Source organism: Sparassis crispa (genome assembly GCF_003851025.1).
Source record: "Sparassis crispa DNA, contig_000001F, whole genome shotgun sequence".
Classification (NCBI taxonomy): domain Eukaryota; kingdom Fungi; phylum Basidiomycota; class Agaricomycetes; order Polyporales; family Sparassidaceae; genus Sparassis; species Sparassis crispa.
This window is the reverse complement of record NW_020939748.1, coordinates 2,556,335-2,573,873: the sequence shown is the minus strand read 5'-3', so window position 1 is coordinate 2,573,873 and position 17,539 is coordinate 2,556,335. Positions and strand designations below refer to the sequence as shown.

General features: G+C 50.5%; 9 protein-coding genes across 9 annotated transcripts; 5 read left to right on the top strand and 4 right to left on the bottom strand.

Annotated features, from left to right (window-relative positions):
* Positions 1-2,175: 2,175 nt before the first annotated feature.
* SCP_0208920 (hypothetical protein) lies at positions 2,176-2,706 on the top strand (the record flags this gene model as incomplete). Its single annotated transcript, XM_027754804.1, has 2 exons — positions 2,176-2,268; positions 2,323-2,706. The coding sequence occupies 2 exons, from the start codon at positions 2,176-2,178 to the stop codon at positions 2,704-2,706; spliced, it is 477 nt and encodes a 158-aa protein (XP_027610605.1).
* A 618-nt stretch (positions 2,707-3,324) lies between these two features.
* SCP_0208910 (Fluoride export protein) lies at positions 3,325-4,664 on the bottom strand (the record flags this gene model as incomplete). Its single annotated transcript, XM_027754803.1, has 4 exons — positions 3,325-3,936; positions 3,997-4,094; positions 4,147-4,178; positions 4,234-4,664. 4 exons carry the CDS (start codon positions 4,662-4,664, stop codon positions 3,325-3,327), a joined length of 1,173 nt encoding a protein of 390 aa, XP_027610604.1.
* A 197-nt stretch (positions 4,665-4,861) lies between these two features.
* On the top strand, positions 4,862-6,207 carry SCP_0208900 (3-ketodihydrosphingosine reductase TSC10; the record flags this gene model as incomplete). Its single annotated transcript, XM_027754802.1, has 7 exons — positions 4,862-4,960; positions 5,012-5,143; positions 5,196-5,429; positions 5,477-5,600; positions 5,653-5,838; positions 5,888-6,009; positions 6,061-6,207. 7 exons carry the CDS (start codon positions 4,862-4,864, stop codon positions 6,205-6,207), a joined length of 1,044 nt encoding a protein of 347 aa, XP_027610603.1.
* A 515-nt stretch (positions 6,208-6,722) lies between these two features.
* Positions 6,723-7,279, top strand: SCP_0208890 (hypothetical protein; the record flags this gene model as incomplete). The annotated part of the gene is made up of 2 exons (XM_027754801.1): positions 6,723-6,830; positions 6,881-7,279. The coding sequence occupies 2 exons, from the start codon at positions 6,723-6,725 to the stop codon at positions 7,277-7,279; spliced, it is 507 nt and encodes a 168-aa protein (XP_027610602.1).
* Positions 7,280-7,659: 380 nt separating this feature from the next.
* Positions 7,660-8,794, bottom strand: SCP_0208880 (hypothetical protein; the record flags this gene model as incomplete). The annotated part of the gene is made up of 4 exons (XM_027754800.1): positions 7,660-7,803; positions 7,859-8,275; positions 8,326-8,490; positions 8,546-8,794. 4 exons carry the CDS (start codon positions 8,792-8,794, stop codon positions 7,660-7,662), a joined length of 975 nt encoding a protein of 324 aa, XP_027610601.1.
* A 1,474-nt stretch (positions 8,795-10,268) lies between these two features.
* On the bottom strand, positions 10,269-11,040 carry SCP_0208870 (60S ribosomal protein; the record flags this gene model as incomplete). Its single annotated transcript, XM_027754799.1, has 3 exons — positions 10,269-10,520; positions 10,573-10,947; positions 10,993-11,040. 3 exons carry the CDS (start codon positions 11,038-11,040, stop codon positions 10,269-10,271), a joined length of 675 nt encoding a protein of 224 aa, XP_027610600.1.
* A 231-nt stretch (positions 11,041-11,271) lies between these two features.
* On the top strand, positions 11,272-12,344 carry SCP_0208860 (Uncharacterized protein; the record flags this gene model as incomplete). The annotated part of the gene is made up of 6 exons (XM_027754798.1): positions 11,272-11,299; positions 11,365-11,457; positions 11,519-11,629; positions 11,725-11,867; positions 11,928-12,044; positions 12,096-12,344. 6 exons carry the CDS (start codon positions 11,272-11,274, stop codon positions 12,342-12,344), a joined length of 741 nt encoding a protein of 246 aa, XP_027610599.1.
* A 148-nt stretch (positions 12,345-12,492) lies between these two features.
* On the bottom strand, positions 12,493-14,008 carry SCP_0208850 (hypothetical protein; the record flags this gene model as incomplete). Its single annotated transcript, XM_027754797.1, has 8 exons — positions 12,493-12,566; positions 12,618-12,723; positions 12,789-12,820; positions 12,876-12,951; positions 13,004-13,092; positions 13,145-13,334; positions 13,387-13,898; positions 13,948-14,008. 8 exons carry the CDS (start codon positions 14,006-14,008, stop codon positions 12,493-12,495), a joined length of 1,140 nt encoding a protein of 379 aa, XP_027610598.1.
* A 247-nt stretch (positions 14,009-14,255) lies between these two features.
* SCP_0208840 (DNA polymerase epsilon subunit B) lies at positions 14,256-16,464 on the top strand (the record flags this gene model as incomplete). Its single annotated transcript, XM_027754796.1, has 12 exons — positions 14,256-14,288; positions 14,337-14,475; positions 14,528-14,708; positions 14,764-14,914; positions 14,970-15,104; positions 15,158-15,285; positions 15,336-15,393; positions 15,447-15,666; positions 15,720-16,027; positions 16,080-16,190; positions 16,251-16,384; positions 16,437-16,464. 12 exons carry the CDS (start codon positions 14,256-14,258, stop codon positions 16,462-16,464), a joined length of 1,626 nt encoding a protein of 541 aa, XP_027610597.1.
* Between the last annotated feature and the right edge of the window lie 1,075 nt (positions 16,465-17,539).

Sequence of the window (17,539 nt, the reverse complement as noted above, 5' to 3'; positions counted from 1 at the left end):
CATCAAAGGTCAGTGCACACTTATCTACATCATTATGCTCAGTCTGAGAATGCATGTCATCAGGGATTCTTTCTTCCGATGATCCACGAACACCACTGGAGTCATGGGACCATCCAACGCTCAATCCATGGCGTGAACGTGCACAGGGAAAGCGGGTTTTGTCACTACCAATTTGGCTGTATTGTGACGACACATCAGGGAACACGAGTAAAAAGTGGAACAAACATAACTCACTACTGTTCACGCTTGCGGGTTTGCCACGCTCATTGGTTCACCTGATGTATAACATCCACTATCTTGCCACTTCAAACATTGCTGCACCGCTAGAAATGGCTGAAGAACTAGCAAGAGTCCTACGGTATTTGGCATCGCCAATTTATGTGCCACAAGACTGAGTATTGCATCTATAGGGAAACACGCGAGCATGGCATTGAGGTCTGGGATTGTAAATATGATGAGACAGTGCTCGTGGTTCTTTGGATCCTCGCATTTCTTGGGGATAACCCAATGTCAAGTGAATTTGCATCACACATCGGCATGAAAGGAAAATGCTTCTGCCGCACTTGTATGGTCAGAGGTGCAGATGATCAGAATCGTGAGAAGGGATCTGCGGGTGAACAAAGTAGGATAGATGACTTCATGAAGGTCAGACATTGTGACTTTATCCATTATTCCTGCTAAGCTGATTACTAATAGAGCGGGGAACCACGCTCAAAGGAAAACACCTTGGCCGATCTCGAGCAGCAATTGAGGCGTGTCCTTGGTGGTGCTCCGAGTGCAGTGGATGACATGGCGACGCAGTCAGGAACCAAGGATAAGTACTTTCACATGTTCATGGCACAGCTGCAGGACACCGTCAATACTGTGCGTGAGCATCAAAAGGGAGCTCCACCACCTCAAGGGATGACAAAATCGGAAGAGTTACGACAAACCTTGGCAGCTGTGCGTGCAGAATTGCCGGACAATTTGTTCAATCCGGTACTGTTCATTCCAGGTGAGTACTAGTGGTTAGTACACTGGTATACATAACAGCTCACCTAGATTATATAAGACTTTGATCCCAACCGGGATTCACCATTTGAGGCGCTTCATGTGGTCTTGTTAGGTGCTGTGAAGTACTTTTGGCGCGACGCAGTTCCTCGACAGACATCGGATGGTAAACAAACTTTGAAGATTCGGCTTGACAGCGCAAATGTGTCAGGACTGGGCATCTCACCACTGCGTGGTACAACCTTCGTACAGTACGCTGGGTCTTTGGTTGGACGTGACTTCCGTGCCATTCTGCAAGTGGCTCCGTCAGTGTTGCATGGACTGATACCACCTGAGGCCTATGAAGCTTGGCTTGCATTGTGTCATCTGGCCCCTCTTATCTTCCAGCCGGTACTTGAAAATCTACCAGACTACCTGGTAAGATACTAATGAAATGTATATGTGCAGTTCACTTATCTCAGCTTCATAGACACGTCTCGAGAATGCTATCACGGATTTCATGGCGGCAACAGCACTGTGGTCCACCCAATGGTTCAACAAGCCAAAATTTCACTTGTTCATTCACCTACCTTCATATATACAACGATTCGGGCCCGCAATCCTGTATGCGACAGAGGGCTTCGAGTCATACAATTTCATCATCAGACTGCGCAGTGTGCACTCAAATCGCCACGCACCAAGTCATGATATCGCCAAAGCATTCAGTTTCCTGCACGCTGTGCGACACTTGACCAGTGGAGGCTTCGTGTACGATCGATCAATGCCTGGTGCCCCTATGAGAGTTCAGGCAGGAGATGGAGTTAGAGGCCTGGCAGATGACCAAATTTTCAGGTATCTGATGGGAATGGAGGGGATGCTAGAAATGCAGGGTACAGGTTAGTGCGGTCTTGAAAATTATATTGTGATCTCACAGCAGGAATTTTGATAGCGAGGCGCCCGCGGCTGCTTAAGGATGCAAAATGTGCCTTCGTAGACACACTTACAGCTAGCGCAGGATTTAGCAGCCTCGGTGTACTTGCAACGGATGTACTGCGATGCCAGTCACTATCGTTAGCAAATAGTGATCGAGCAGCCGTGGGCACATGGGTTCTTTACCGTACCACGCCCACCTCGGACATTCAGTGCGGGCGAGTCAAAGAGATCTTATTGCGTGGGGCTGATCATGCACTCCTGGGACTCCTATTGATGGAAGGCAAAATCGGCTCTGTTTCTGTTCTACCCTATCGACTCCCATCTTTGACGCCTGTCGCTGGCTGCTATCATTTCGTCACCTTGGATGTCAGTTACTCATCAGACTGCTGCATGCTCTTCCACTGAAAAGACTTACTATAGGACATCAAGGGCACCGCTAATACCTTTCACAACTGTGCCAACCATGCTTGCCAGGTGACGAAGACGAAAGCCGTCACACAAGAACGAGTGCAAATGGCTGAAAAAGTCTCCGAATTAACTCACCAAGGCCCTGAAGATTTAGTGCTCAACCTCGCACAGCTCACCAATGCCCTAATTCTCCAAGTCTTCCAACCTCACGAGCGATATCCTGCTCTGGCACGTTCTGAACTCATTGAGCATGCGGTGGCCAATCGGACGCGCCTGAATGCAGAAGTCGAGCAGCGCAAAGCAGAGGCCCTTCAACGCAAGGAGGACAATCAGCGAAAAAGAGAGGAGAAGAAGCGTAAACGACACGAATGCCACGACTACTCATTGCGAATCTAATTACCAATGGTGAATACATGAGTGACGAAACCTGTCGATGACTCGGCACCCACGAGAGCACGAATTCGTAAGTGTGAGACGAGGTGCCGGGATGAGAAGATCCAACCACCGTATAAACTTATCGCCGTCACAACATGCTTGAAGATGATATCTGATAATGATAAAATCTGGGCGTTTATACTAGTACAAGCCGCTGCAGACGAACGAGTACCCGGAGAAGCAGTCTCCAAACGAACCGTATGCTAATTAGATACCAAGATATGCAATGGCAGGAGATCTGTCAAGGAAAGGTGGGGTCTCAGATCTGCTGCATGAAAGTGGCGGTGTCCCATTCTATGGAGTGCTTGGTCCAAGGTGTTTCCGAGAGGAAGCCATCGACAGCAACGATGACTCGCGGTCTGGACAAAAGCGCGGACCCATCTGTCAAGATGCTTGATATCTAACATCAACCGCCAGTGAGAACGACCGTCTTCCATCGGCATCCATGGGAAGGAACATCATAGGCCTTACAAATGCATCACGACAAAAGGGCCGTCGTGACCAGAGCGAGGCCTTCTGACACGACAAGAGCCGTCGAACATCACCCGTGTGCACTCTGCTGACAACGCGGGCAGGCGTCTAGGTGTACTGGCATGTAGACTGTTCACTAACATGCCCCGCCCAATACGACGGGCCCAAGATCACGAGCAGCAGTAGCTGTGCCGTGACGCAGCTGGCGACGACGTAGAGCCACGCCTTCGCGTCATCGAGCGTCGCAACTTCCGCGGCGAACGTGCTGACGGTAGTGAGGCATCCACAGTACCCATCGGACAGACCACGCAGGAGCGCACAAGCCCTCGGCGACGGGGGTGAGTGCATGCCCTGCAGAACGGTGAACATCCCGATGAGCGCGGTGCCGAGCATATTTGCGGAGAACGTCCCGAGGGGCATGAGGTGTAGTAGGGGATTGAGGCGGAGAGAGAGGAAGTAGCGCGTGAGCGTCCCGGGGAAGGAGAATAGTAGCGCGGCGGTGGCTTGGTGTCGGTAGCTCGCGGGCAGCCGGAAGTATGCGGGGTACGTCGCGGCGTAAATGAGGATAGAGAGGACGGACAGGCTATGGCGAATGGCACGCTTCGGTGGAGGAAGTGCCGGGAATATAGGCTGTATTAGGGATGCTAAGTGAGCACCGAACGACACGCAGACCAACGACAACGCTAGAGTGAACACGGTTTGCGTCAGACCGTCTATCACCTGCATGGCACCGTGACCATCAGTGGACTTGCTAGTGACATGGACCGCCTCACGACTTACATCTCGTAGCCAGTCCCTATGGAACCGCCCTTCATTGATCCATGCTTGAAAGACAGCTAGCTGCCAACCGGAGAATGTCGTGAAGGAACCACAAAACCCTGCTCATGCATGAGTTCGAGTGTACCGCACACGATCCTGATGTACGCTAACCGGTGGTTATCGCAGTGTAAAACGGTCCATAGCTACAAGGCAAAATGTCAACGTATCACACGCAGCCCAGTGAACGGAGGGGCATACAATTGGCCAAATGGATCCTTCAATGCGAGAGCAAAGCCCATAACCAGACAACCGCCGGCCTGGACCCATGCCAGAGGGAAAATGGTGTGTCCATCGAATGTGACGAGGGCCTCAAGACCAAGCCTTGCAAGTGTTCCGAACACGGAAGCTGGCATGAGGAGAGCGAGGACGGCGAAGGATAGGGGATGGTATATCTTGGAAGGGGGAAACTTGTCCTCTTCGCTCGGTGGGCGGTCGATGGAGGCGAGCGATGCTGCATCGGCTGTGGAGGTATGGCGGGCGAGATTGGAACCGACATCGCTGCGGACACTGCGGAGGCGATGGAGACCATCATGCTCCATGTCAAGACCGTCGATGGTCGGTGTCCCACTCGAGTCCAGCTTGTCTTTATCAGCCTCCTTTTCCTCGGCGGCGCGGCCAATGTCGGTCATCGGGGCGTCAGGCATGTCGCCAACCTCGCCAGCAAGACTCTGCTCGTACTCTGCTCGCAAGCGATGTCGGTGGCAGTTGTCAACAAGACTCCCGCAGGGCATACATACTTACGTAAACCAATTTTTGAGCGTTTTACCGATGGGGTTGCCGACGCGATATGACTGTGCGATGTCCTGGAATCGATACAACAGTTCACATGTCCTTACTTCTCTCTGGGTTGCTCATCTCCTCCCTCATCTTCGGCGCAGCTCTCTCAATCATGTTTTTCAAGCGTAAATGGGACCCGCGCGGCCTAGTCAGTGGTCTATGTCTCTCCTCTTCCGCTCAAGCTTACACTTTTATTTAGCATTGCTTTGTCACAGGTGGTTCAGCTGGATTGGGCCTCTCCTTGGCCGTCGCTTTGACCAAGAAGGGCGCCGACGTTTCCATCGTTGCTCGGAATGAAGACCGTCTGAGAGCAGCATTGGACCAATTGGAGGTGTGTGCGCAGTCCAGTATAGATTGCTTCTATTGCTTATAGCCTCCTTTAGGCCGTTCGGCAGACACCCAACCAGATTCTCAAGTCTTACTCCTTCTCTGTCGACGACGCTTCAAACGCTGCAGCAGCCTTGGAGGCGGCCTGCGAACCGCATGGCGGCCGCTGCCCTGACGCGATGTTCCTATGTGCTGGGAAATCTAGACCTGGCTTCTTCGTGGAGCAGGACGAAGAATCGTTGCGGCGAGGTATGGACGAAAGTTACTGGGCGCAAGCGTGGTCAGCGTTGGTATGTCTCTCACTGATATACTTCCTCCATCACTCACATTGCTGCAGGCAGCAGCCAAGAGGTTGGTCCGTCATCACGCGAAAGGAAAGATCGTATTTGTATCGTCTTTCCTCGGCTATATGTCGCTCGTAGGATATTCCACGTATTCACCAGGCAAATTCGCTATTCGAGGTAGGTCGCAAATCCCGAGCACAGCACCAGTGCTTGACACGAGATTTATCAGGTCTTGCCGAGTCTCTCCAGTCAGAACTCATGTTGTATGACGTCGACGTGCACATATGTTTCCCCGGGACCATTCGAACTCCAGGCTTCGAAGAGGAAAACAAAATCAAGCCGAAGGTCACGCTCAAGCTCGAGGAGAGTGATCCTGGGGCAGATCCAGACGTGGTTGCCGAAGGGCTTCTCCGAGGTATGTCTCTCTTTACCCACTGCGGGAACTGGTGGTCATGTATTTTCAGGCGTGCAGAAGGGTTACTTTCACATAACATACGACATCCTGGGAAACATCTTCCGAGCGTCAACATGTGGATCCTCACCACGCAACAACGCCCTAGACTTGCTGTGGGGATTCATCGGATTCGTACGTTCGCTGAGCTATATTGTTTACGATTGAACTGACAATTTGTCTAAGATTGCCTTGCCAATCTGGCGATACACCGTGGACAGCGCGGTTCGGGAACATCGCAAGGAGCACGAAGCCTACCTGGCTGATCTCGGATTTTTCACGAGTGAAACGCCGGAGGGTGCGAAACCCGTGGCTCTGAAAACTGCATCGTAATACCATACACACCATTGGATCCATTTTTATTGTACATCGGCCTATTGTTTCCCTTGCAAACGCCACGAATATCGATGCACGTATCGAGGAGGTACTCACAGCCCAGAAATGTTAGAAGGGGCGAAACTCGCATTCCATAAAACATGTAAACATCGGAAAGGCAAGTATTAGACCCTCCATCTTTTCAAGAGCACTCTTGGTCCTGCCATTTAGCAATTCAACAGCGTAAAGAAGAGCTGATTGCCTGGGTAAGAAAGGGACCGACATGTAAGATGGAGATTAGAAATAGCCATGAATGACTTGATATACGGGACTATTTAGGGCAGGCATGTGGTCGCGGGAGCCGAAATACCCGCAACCTTCAGCGGCGTGTGGACAGCTCATAAAAGACATGTCTATAGACTCATCTCTCTCACAACTGCTCCCTCCGACGGGACGTCTCTACCTACCGCAGTCGCGCTATCGTCCTGATTGGGGGCCAGTACCACTCTCGATCGTGTAAGGACAGTAGAAGCATGGCGCCCACTTCCGCGATTCCAACCTTCTACTGGATTATGTTCGGTTGCTATGAGCCAATGCTCACGACGATGGGTTTCTTGGGCGCGCTCGCAAACCCGAAGAAAGTACGTTAAATCAAGTGTGAGCGAGTTTACGCGTTGAACAAACAACCCAGATTCACGATCAACAAGCACCATGGCCCGCTGGCGGACCACCGGGCGAGATACCGCTAGCGACGCAAGTTACCATACTGCAGCTCGCCCACGTAACGCTGCTTCTCGGTTTCATCAATATCATCGTCCTCTCGGCGTGCAGGAAATATCTCTCGCCATATCCTGCATTGCAGGAGAAGATTGTCAGAGCCTTGCTCACCCCCCTTCTCCTGGGAGACTTCCTCCACATCGGTATCACGCTGTGGGCACTCGGAGACAACAGATGGGACATTGCAGGATGGGGCGGGATTCTGTGGGTCACAATAATCACGGGCTTTACTTTGATGGTTCCGAGGATAACGTGGCACATGGGAGTCGGTCGCTACGTTGACAGCAGAGACGGGTTAGCGAAGAAGTCATGACGAATATGGGAGATGGGATATATGCAGGTTCGGTCATGACATTACGATAACTCGATACCACGGCCCGCAGCTAGAAGGATCGTAATGTACTTCGTTGGTTCCGATGCTGCCGGTCGCAAAAACCTTGTTATGAAAAGTCAGCACGCATATCGTCAAGCGGGACTGCTGCGAACAAGGAGTGCGTCATATTAGATCAAGATGAAATCCCAGGAAACCTGTAACTCCGTCAGAGTTGTGATCGGTTCCCTCGCACCACTTTTCTAGTCATACGCGCTGTTCATGGAGGAAAGGTTGAACTCACCAGAGCTTCATTACAGGTAACTAGAAATGTGGAGGGTTGGATGGGACAGTTGCTGACATATTTTGTCGATATAGTGGTTTCATGAATTTATTGAGTGTGATTTTGGTAAACCACTAGGTCGTGACTGTGTCAGTCGGCGAGCTCTCCGTGCATCATACCAATCGAAAATCCAAGTCTGAACCAGACCAAAGCTAGCGGACGCAACCCAATACAGCTGAATGGTCTACAGCAAGGAAGTCAAGGACCGTAAACATGAACACAAGAATATAGGCACGTACTCCAGGGACCACTGCTGCGATGAGAATACGAGCGATGGAAAGACTCCTCAAAGCGGTCTGAACAATCTTTCTGGGTTCAACGACAACCTCCCCCTTTGCACGTCTGTCAGCTGTCCACTGTTCTACCTTCTTCTGTCTTTCTAGTGCGGTCGCACTGAGGAACCAATGCGCACTCTCCACATTTGCCAGAGTAACCAAGCCCAGCACAATAGGCAGCGTTACGGTTGGATCTGAATGCGCTAAAGATGTGAGCGTGAAGAATGATTCGGAATCCAGGACGGTCGGTGGGTGCGATATTCTTGAGAGCATCATGCTGAATCCAACGAACAACGGTAGCTGGGTCAGTGGAGGTATCACTACTGTAGGGATGGGCGAGCAGCCGTGCAACGAATTAAGCTCGGCCCTGCGAGTTTTCAACTGTCAACGTATAAGCTGATGATGAGTGAAAATTGGTACAAAGAACGAACCAAAGCTCGAGCACGCTTTTGCATCTCCTTCTTAATGGCTTCGTCTGAATCCCCGCGATAGTTACCTCTCTTCATGTCATCGATAACCTTCTGACGCATTTGAGGGGCTTCTTGTTGAAGCTGGGGGGCGACGAGGTTTTCTGCCTTCCATTGCCGATTTTTTGCCTGATATCGACGACATTCACGATAAGCAGACATACGCGAACAATTACCTACACACCCAGACAGAGAATGGGACCGTGAAGATGAGACGCGATACGACAGTCACCAGGAGAATGGTGGTCGAATAAGGTGGAAGAGATGGGGGAAGTGGCAGCGCAATAGCTAAGTCAAGGAATTGTTCCGAAAGCCCTTGCACAGCTGCAGATATGAAAGTCCGTGACGCGCGGGAGCTACATTCATGACGGATCTTGGTCGTCGGGGCAGAGTACCGGCTGGAAGACCGCAGTGCAGTCCTTGTGGCAAGCATGGACGCCGCGGTTGAACGTCACGCGCCAGCGACACCGAGGTCAATATTTACGAATTTCGAGCTCAACTACAGCAAAGATCATATCGATAGGCCCATGGTCAAAAAAGCGTGCGGAGGCGGCCTTTGGGCGGTCTGCGAAAAGAAAGCTCCCGATAGGTGGGACCTTAACTGCCTACACCCGGGCGCGAGCGGCCCAGGCGGCGTGACTTGGTGGCACCACAGTGCATGGTGGCGCCACCACCCACCGGAATTTCCGGAGCGTTTGATTTCGCAGTCCGCTCTGTGAACGGATTTTTTTGGAAGGGCCTATCGATTAGTCTCGGAACCAGACGTTCGGTGGTAGCAGGGAATCACGTGAAACTGACAGCGGAGAGCGAAAAAGAGATGCACAGCTACCACCTAGAACGTCTGGTGAAATTCGTATAGGCGGGGGGGGGGATTGTCACATTCACGTGACCTTGACGCGTCTTTCTGCACGTCAGGCGTGTCGCGCGTCGCGTCTAGAGATGTAGGTATCAGGTACAATGTCGTACACAATATATATACCCGGACCTTCTACATGGTACCCGGACTTGCTACACGCGCCTGTACCCACTATTACAGAGCAATCCAGCCCCAGAACGAAGGCCTCTCCAATGTTGATTTGCCAGCTGTAAGGGAATTTGTTATTTGCCTCTCAACCGTTCAATGAGGCGACAACGGCATGCGCGTGAGTCATACCCGCGCAATTTTGATGCCTCTTCTCGCGCAGTCTGCAGGATTCTCGCTGAATTTGCTCTCTGGTTCTTATGCGAGTCATGGGGAGTCTGCGCCGCCATCGCCGGGATTTCTCTTGAGTTTGCGTCACTTGCGGAAGTGGTTGCAGATGCGTGGGTATGGGTTGAAGCTGCAAATGAGCTAGAAGTCGAGGTAGAACTCTCAGGGCAGGACATAGAAGCAGAATATATATGAGGGGAAGGCATATCGTGATTGCTACAGACACTACACAGAAGACGCGTACTACTACACATCGCCCGTAGGACACGTCGCCCTGACGCGCTGGTCACGAAGTGTGACAATCCCCCCCCGCCTATACGAATTTCACCAGACGTTCTGTCTGCGGGCTGTGCAGGTGTTTTTCGCTCTCCGATTGGGGGCCCGCACTGACAGAACGGCTGGTTCCGAGACTACCTATCGATATGATCTTTGCTGTAACGGATGGAGCAGCATGTGCATCTTTCAGACCTACCCACAAGTGACGATACACAGACTATGTTCGCGGTGTTGCACACAACGCAAGACCCCGATACTCCGCTTCCAGTTCGGTGCTCGCCAAAAGCCAAGACTTAGACACTTCACGCTCAACCCAACAAAACATACAACGAAAGCTATCATGTGCATGCTATAGGTGTATCATAATCACATAGCGTAAGGGAAGGCCTCTGCCGCCCACACCCGTCAAGGGAGAAATCCCAGCCCGCACTCTCCACCGCACCTAGAATACCATCTTGTGAGGGAACTGTCCCTTCGACAATCCCCAACTCGACTTGAGGTACTTGCCCAGGTTCTCCGTCTTCTTGACCGCGGCGATAACTGCGCTATCAACCGCCTTCTGATCTGCTGATTTTGACTCTGGGAAAGCCTCCTTCTCCTTAGGCTTTCCTTCCGAGAAGAACTCGGCTTCCGCTGAGCGGGAACCCTTGCTGGCGGGCTTGGTGAAGTACGCGTCATTGAACTTTTCATCGACCTGTCAATAGCATTAGACCATGCAACGATCCAGAAGATATATCTATACATACCTTGAAATCACCAAGGTCGACCTTCGTCGAAGTCGAGATGACGTATGCCTGGTTGACTCGTCGAAGAGGCACGCCATTGACCTTGAACGGTCCAGTCACCAACAACAAACCGCTCTCCAACTGCTTCAGGAATACCACTCGCTTTCCCCGGAAACGACCGGCCAGTAGGATGAGGACTGTGCCTGGAGTGATGGATGAGCGGAGCCTCGCTGGCTTGGGTAACCTGCGGGTCTTCCTGGGCTGGCGAATGTCTTCGGCGGGGTAGAATCGAGGTGCCTTCGACGTAGGGATCAAACGCTTTCCGCCATTCTTCTCTCCTCCAATCTCAACCTCCTTCGTTGCAACGCCGGTTACAGATTCCTTGCTACGGGCCATCTGGAGCAGGGTAATGTCAGAGACTGCACACAATAAGGATCCCACTTCGCCAATAGATGATGCATCGGATGCACGAACGATCCATCCATCCATGTTCCTCCATGAAAATCCGCAGCAAACTCCTCCCAGCGGACGCATAGCTCCATGGCATTTCTAAGGTATCAACATATATCACGCAAAGACTCACCGAGTCGTGTCTTGAGGAAGCTGAGCTGTGTTGACACTCAGATCTGAGGAGATTGGCACTGGTGCGTATGCTTAGTCAGCAAGTACCGGACCCAAATCGGATTGGGCGTCTGTTGATGACCGTTTCTGCTCGCCAAGATGACTGTCCGTTCGACCGAAAGTCAAAGTCAGAATCGGAACTCTGTGGTCTTACGCTAAATATCATGAACTGATCTGCTGCTTATGTCGTAGACGATGATCGCTATGTTGTCTGGCTAGACATCGACAATACGCTGTACTCGGCGAGCGCGAAGATCTCGCAGGCTATGGGCGAACGAATCCATGGTCCTGAGCAACCGTTATTCTTGCAGAATACTTTTGCGTGCTCATTGCTACTTGTTGTCAGCTTACTTTGTCGGTCTTGGTCACACCGATGAGGAAGCATCGGTACTGCACCATCGCTATTACACCCAGTATGGTCTTGCTTTGCGTGGACTTGTGCGACACCATGACATCGGTGAGGTGTCGGTTGGCAACCTGTCACTGTCAGCCACTTGTATTCTCGGAGAAATCGTGCTGAACGGCACTCGCGCGCGCGATTGTTACTTGTAGATGCGTTAGACTTCGATCGTAAATGCGATGGGTCTCTTCCGCTGGAGGAAATGCTCAAGCCTGACCCCAAACTTCGGAACCTTCTGCAGGACATTGATCGCAGCAAAGCGCGTGTATGGGGTCTTACGAATGCGTATAAGACGGTCCGTTTGCCTCACTGAAAATGTAGTAGTCACAATTGAGCGATTCCTTTTGTCCTTTAGCACGCTGAGCGCGTCCTCCGCATCCTGGGTGTGGACGATCAGATAGAGGGTCTTGTGTTTTGCGACTACGCCAACTCCGATTTCTTCTGCAAGCCGGAGCCGGAGTTCTTCCATGACGTATGCTTTAGCCATCGTCGTGTATACCATAATCACTGACGTTCTCTATAGGCTTTGAAGCGAGCAAATATCATTGATACCTCGAAATGTCTCTTCATTGATGACAGCAAAACTAATGTCGAAGCTGCAAGAAAGTTGGGCTGGGGTAGATGCGTCCATTTCTGCGAACATGGTATGCAAGCTGTAGAAGGCGGGAAAGAAAAGATGATCGCCCAGGACGGTACAATTCCAGATGATGTGGTAGTCATCTCGAAACTAGAGGAGCTTCGAACGGTCTGGCCTGACATTTTCAAGGCATGACATAGACTAGTGGTAAAAGGACACTGTTAGACTCACGGCGTTGGCGCACACATGGACACAGTTTGCGACGACAGGTTGGGTCCGATTCGGCGTAAGCATTGGACGATGTCACACTGTACCCAGATAGTCCGGCATGTACGCTAAGAGTTCAATACAACATAATGGCTACAACTTGGGCAGACTCGGTGGCTTCGAGTACAACTCCGTCGTACCCGAAGAGACCTGCATCTGTAGTGAGCCATGGCGAAGAGGATTACGACCAGGACGACTTACGCGTCCTTGAACCAGGCAACGTCAGACCGTCTACGTCGTCTGTCCTATCAAGTAACATAGATGGTGGTGATGCTTTAGGACTTAGCAAGCGATTCATGTCTTCAATCTGGGATCAAAGACCAAGTGAATGAGGGCTCGTAATACAACGAGTAGTGATAGATAGATACTGACTCGGTCGTTGAACTTCACTGTCGAGGGTGTCTCTGGTTAATGTCAATGAATATCTCCTCTCCGATGGAACATGTGTAAATGGCGCACCGTCTTCATCGTCTTCAGCTATTCCCTCGATCTCCCACGGACACCGCTTGTACCGCTGGAACAAGGGGGTTCCTGGCTAGAGACCGGATATCGGTCGAGTGAACCGTCAAGCACGATAGGCGACTCACAATGTTGGAGTGGAGAATAATCTTCTTCACAAGATGCGTGGAACCAGATATGAGGAAATCTATGCCATGCTGTAGGTAGTTATAGAAATCTGGTCGTTTGACTGTTAGCTGCAGATCAAGATATAAGTCGATGCAGCGTACAGTCCGAATCTACGTCATCATCCGCGCTACTGCTTCTTGAGTGTATAGTCATTCTGTCATCTTCTTTGTAGTGTACACGAATGGGGGGACCTAGTTCGCACGTCAAATCCTGCGCTGTGCTCACACCTAACCGTATCCGGACAGGCTCCATCATTGACGGATAGAAGTGAAGTATCACGCTGTCGTGAACCTGTTGAGAGCATGTGTATTAGCAGTAGAGCTTCACGACATCCAAAAAATACCTTGACAACCGCCTGACGAACTTCGCCATCCATGGTAGTAGACTCTAGCACCTCCCCTAGCGCATCTCGCACTTCACCACTCGGACTCTTCTGAGTGACGAATACCCTTCTGACTTCCTGCATTCTATCTTCAGGTTGGGATGTAGCACCCTTCAGTCCATCACTCCTACCATCCTCCTCAAAACTGAATGAGACACCAGGGTACCGCAGATCATCGCCAGGATATGTAGGTCCAAAGGTTCGACTTACGCCGACCCTCCGAAGCACCTCCTCATAAGACGACAATGTAGAGTCTTTGTACCTTAGTATCACAGGAGGGTTGAAGTCTCGTAGTCCTCTAAGACAGATGGTATGTAGTCGTTGATGATATCCAGAGAACAACAGATCGAGGTGGGGTCGGATATGAAGCATCAGAGGAGTAGTTGGCGAGTCTGAGTCATATTTCACGTCCACTAAGGGGAATACATGTTGCATTCTACGCAAGAGGTCTAGGATATCCCAGAGCGATGATCCTGGAGAGAGTCTGAGCTTCTCTGTTAGAGCATGGGTCTAAGTGAGTACCTAGTTCAAACGGCCCAAGACCTGATCCAGGCCTGATGTCAACTTCAAGTGTAGAGAACATGCCTGATACTTCAGAAACTGGCGGAATCATGAACGGTGGACAAGCTTGTGAGCACCCAGTATACACGGTGAAGTCCTGTCAGGAGTCAAGACGAGCTGAGCTTGCCTTTTTGGGGGCTTGTGTCACGTAAACGCGATCGTGTGCGTGACAGTCGCGTGACAGGCGCGTCTCCAAACTCTTACTCTCACCTTCAGCAACTCGACCTTCCTCCTTATCACAGAACGCAGCATTTTATTGGTGCAAATAAATGTCAGACACACGACAAAGAACCATTATTAAGGTATTAATCTGCACTGTGATTTTCCTTTCCATTGACCCGTGTGGCCAGGTTTTTCGTAAATACGGCCTGTCTCTCGGACCTGAAGCACTGGAATTTGTGGAGGAACTGCTCTATCGCCACGAAATTCCGGATGAAGACGTAGAATTCTCTATTGAATGGATAGCGAAAGAGTACAATAAGCAAGATGGTAATGCATTGCACTTTTAACTTCTGGAACCAATTTGGACCATGGCCGGCAGATGCACAGATGAAAGTTTCACTGGAGGTTCTACAGAGAGTGTATGAAGCCTTCCAAAGCTCAGGGGACAGTCAAGATCAGACAGACCATGAGCTCGTGGATCCGGAAAGCCACCTTGCTTTCGTTGACGCCTTTGACATGCCTTTGTGGCATTGGTCTCCTGAGAGGAACGCGTTTGAAAGGTGTCTCTTTTATTCATGGCAAAGCAGAAGGTCTTGACGTTGACGTTTTATGCAGAACAACCGGTCCGCTCACGATGTCCGGTTCTGCAGACTCTCGTACCATGGCCATGCGCAATCGGCTCAACGTCATCAGGCAAGCGGTTCTACGAAATGAGCACTTCTCCCCATCAACATTACCATCTCGTGATCGGGAACATTTGCTCACGGTGAACTGTTACTCAACACCGAGATATACCCGACATACTGATGCTGCAAGGACAGTTGAGATCCACAAAACAGCTCCTCGGACGCGCGGGAGATCGCTTTTTGTTATTCGGAATGCTATCCCATTCGAAGGAAGGAAAACTCTGCCTCGAAGATCAGGATGGTGCTGTCGAGCTAGACTTTTCGCAATTGGTGGGTGGAATTGTCCTAGCAAACATTTTGTTTATTCAGGAGGGAACTCTCAGGACCAACCCAGCGAAGGTCTATTTACTGAGGGATGTTTTGCGCTGGTAGAGGGTGATTATACTGAGGATGCCACTTTTGTAGTGATAGCCATAGGTCATCCACCCTGTGAAAGACGAGATACAGCACGGTCAGTGAGCACGTAATTGAAGTTATCACTTGCCTGATGTTTTCTGCCAGTTCAATATATGGTCATATTGATTTCCTAGGCAAAGGTTCGACGACCTTACTGGAAGATGTAGGAGCCGGTTCCCTGTCATCTACGGTGCAACTTCTGAATCCTGGCCACAGGAACAACTTGCAGCTCGCGTATGTATGGAACTACCCGACTTGCGTTTCTTTGTTCTGTCAGATGTATGGTTGGATCACCCAGAAACCTTGTTTGGATTACGCAAGTTGTTGGACAATTGCATAGAGAATAGCTTCATACCGAAGGTGGTGATCTTATGCGGAAACTTTAGCAGTAGAGGCATACCGCAAGGTAACAGCAGGGAAGTGCGGCGATTTCAAGGTATTGGCAGTCCAAGGTATTGACATTACACGAGCTGACCGACACTGTTTCAGACAACTTCGACTCTCTAGCGGAATTGATCTCAAGTTACCCTTCAATCACTCGTACAACGCACTTCGTCTTCGTCCCAGGACCCCTGGACGTCACTGTCAATTCTGTACTGCCTCGCATGCCCCTCCTATCGGCCTTTGTATCACGTCTCAAATCTCGAATTCCCAAAGTACACTTCGCAACGAATCCGTGCCGTATTAAATTCTTCGAGCAAGAGATCGTGATATTTAGAGAGGACCTAATGTCGAAGATGCTTCGTAACCTCGTTGGGGTAAAGCCGGATGTTCGAAATGATGACCTCAAGCGTTATGTGAGTGCACGTTCAGATGACGCTCGTTAATAGGCTGATGTCTTGTGAGTAGCTCGTACAAACAATACTGGACCAAAGTCACCTTATCCCCTTGACAAATACCATCCAACCAGTATTGTCCGACTTCGACCACGCGCTTCGCCTTTATCCGTTACCGACAGCGGTGCGTCTGAATTACCGAGATGTAATTTTCTTGCTACAGTATCTGATGTCTCATGTGAAGGTCATTCTCGCGGACAAGTATGATAGATATCAGATGTCATATGAACACTGCCATGTCTTCAATCCTGGAAGCTTCGTCGGCAGCTCTTTCACATTTTCAGCCTATACCCCTTCACTCCAACAGTCCGAGGAATGGTGAGCAGAATGTTGTTACCCGATATTACGAGGATCTAACCTATCCTACTAGTATCTTGAGTATGGATGGAGAGGAGTAATTAGATAGACCATGGTCATTCTGACCGTTTCCACTTGACCGGCTCTCACTATGTCTCTCGAAATCGAGTTGCGCACACCTGTGGTTAAGGCCCTTCAGGGGAGAACAGTGCAAAAGGTTACACAGGGAATTTGTTCAGACTACAGGAACACTAAAAGAGAGAGGCAAAGTGCAGAATTCACACTACCAGATTAAATAGCAAGAAGGCTTACTGGTGCAACTGATGAGAATCGGTAGACCGTAGGCCTTGCGCTCCGCGCCAGTGTAGAAGTGTCTGAGTCATGATCCAAATCTCGATATATATTCCTCAACGTTCTCGAGGACCATGAAGTCAATTCTTCTTCCATTTGACATGTTCGTACATTATATACCACCAAACGAATAGACACGGTACACTTCTCGTAAGGTTGCATGGGCAGAGCTGGAATGGTATAATTACAGCCTGTCCTTGGCGTGGTTCTTGTCACCACCCTGTGTCCGGTATGTCCTGGTTTACCAAAGCATCTTGTGAGCCAAAGCGCCACGACTCGCTCTAGGCCATACCTCTCGCGAGAATTCGTACATCTACCCCTGCAAGGGCGGGACGTTCAAGATATAGGGTGGAGACGCCACTGCACGCGTGAGAATTTATTAATCAAGAGACTTGAGGTGATCATGAGCGTGACGGTTCAATTGCACAACGTGGAGACAGGAGGTACGGGACATTAATTTCTCATCACTGACAAATCGCTGACGAGTGAAAAAAAGTTGCTAGATGGATCACCCGGAGAAATATTAATTAATAATGCAGCACCGAAGGGAGCGGAGAACGACGACGGCAAGCTGTGTGAGGCTGTGTGCGCCTATGCGTCATGATGCGTGATCGCGCACGGGCGCTAATAAGTTAGCGCTCAGGAGGACAGCAGCATAGTTCGCCTCGCCTCTGACAGTCCACTTATCATCCTCGTTGACTTCGTGCTGAAGCTTAGCTGACCTACTAGCGTGTCATATCCCCGTTTAATTTGAATGCCCAGTTCCTCACCTCCACAATTACCGGCCCTTACGCCCGTTGAATTTACAGCGAAACACTCTGTGAG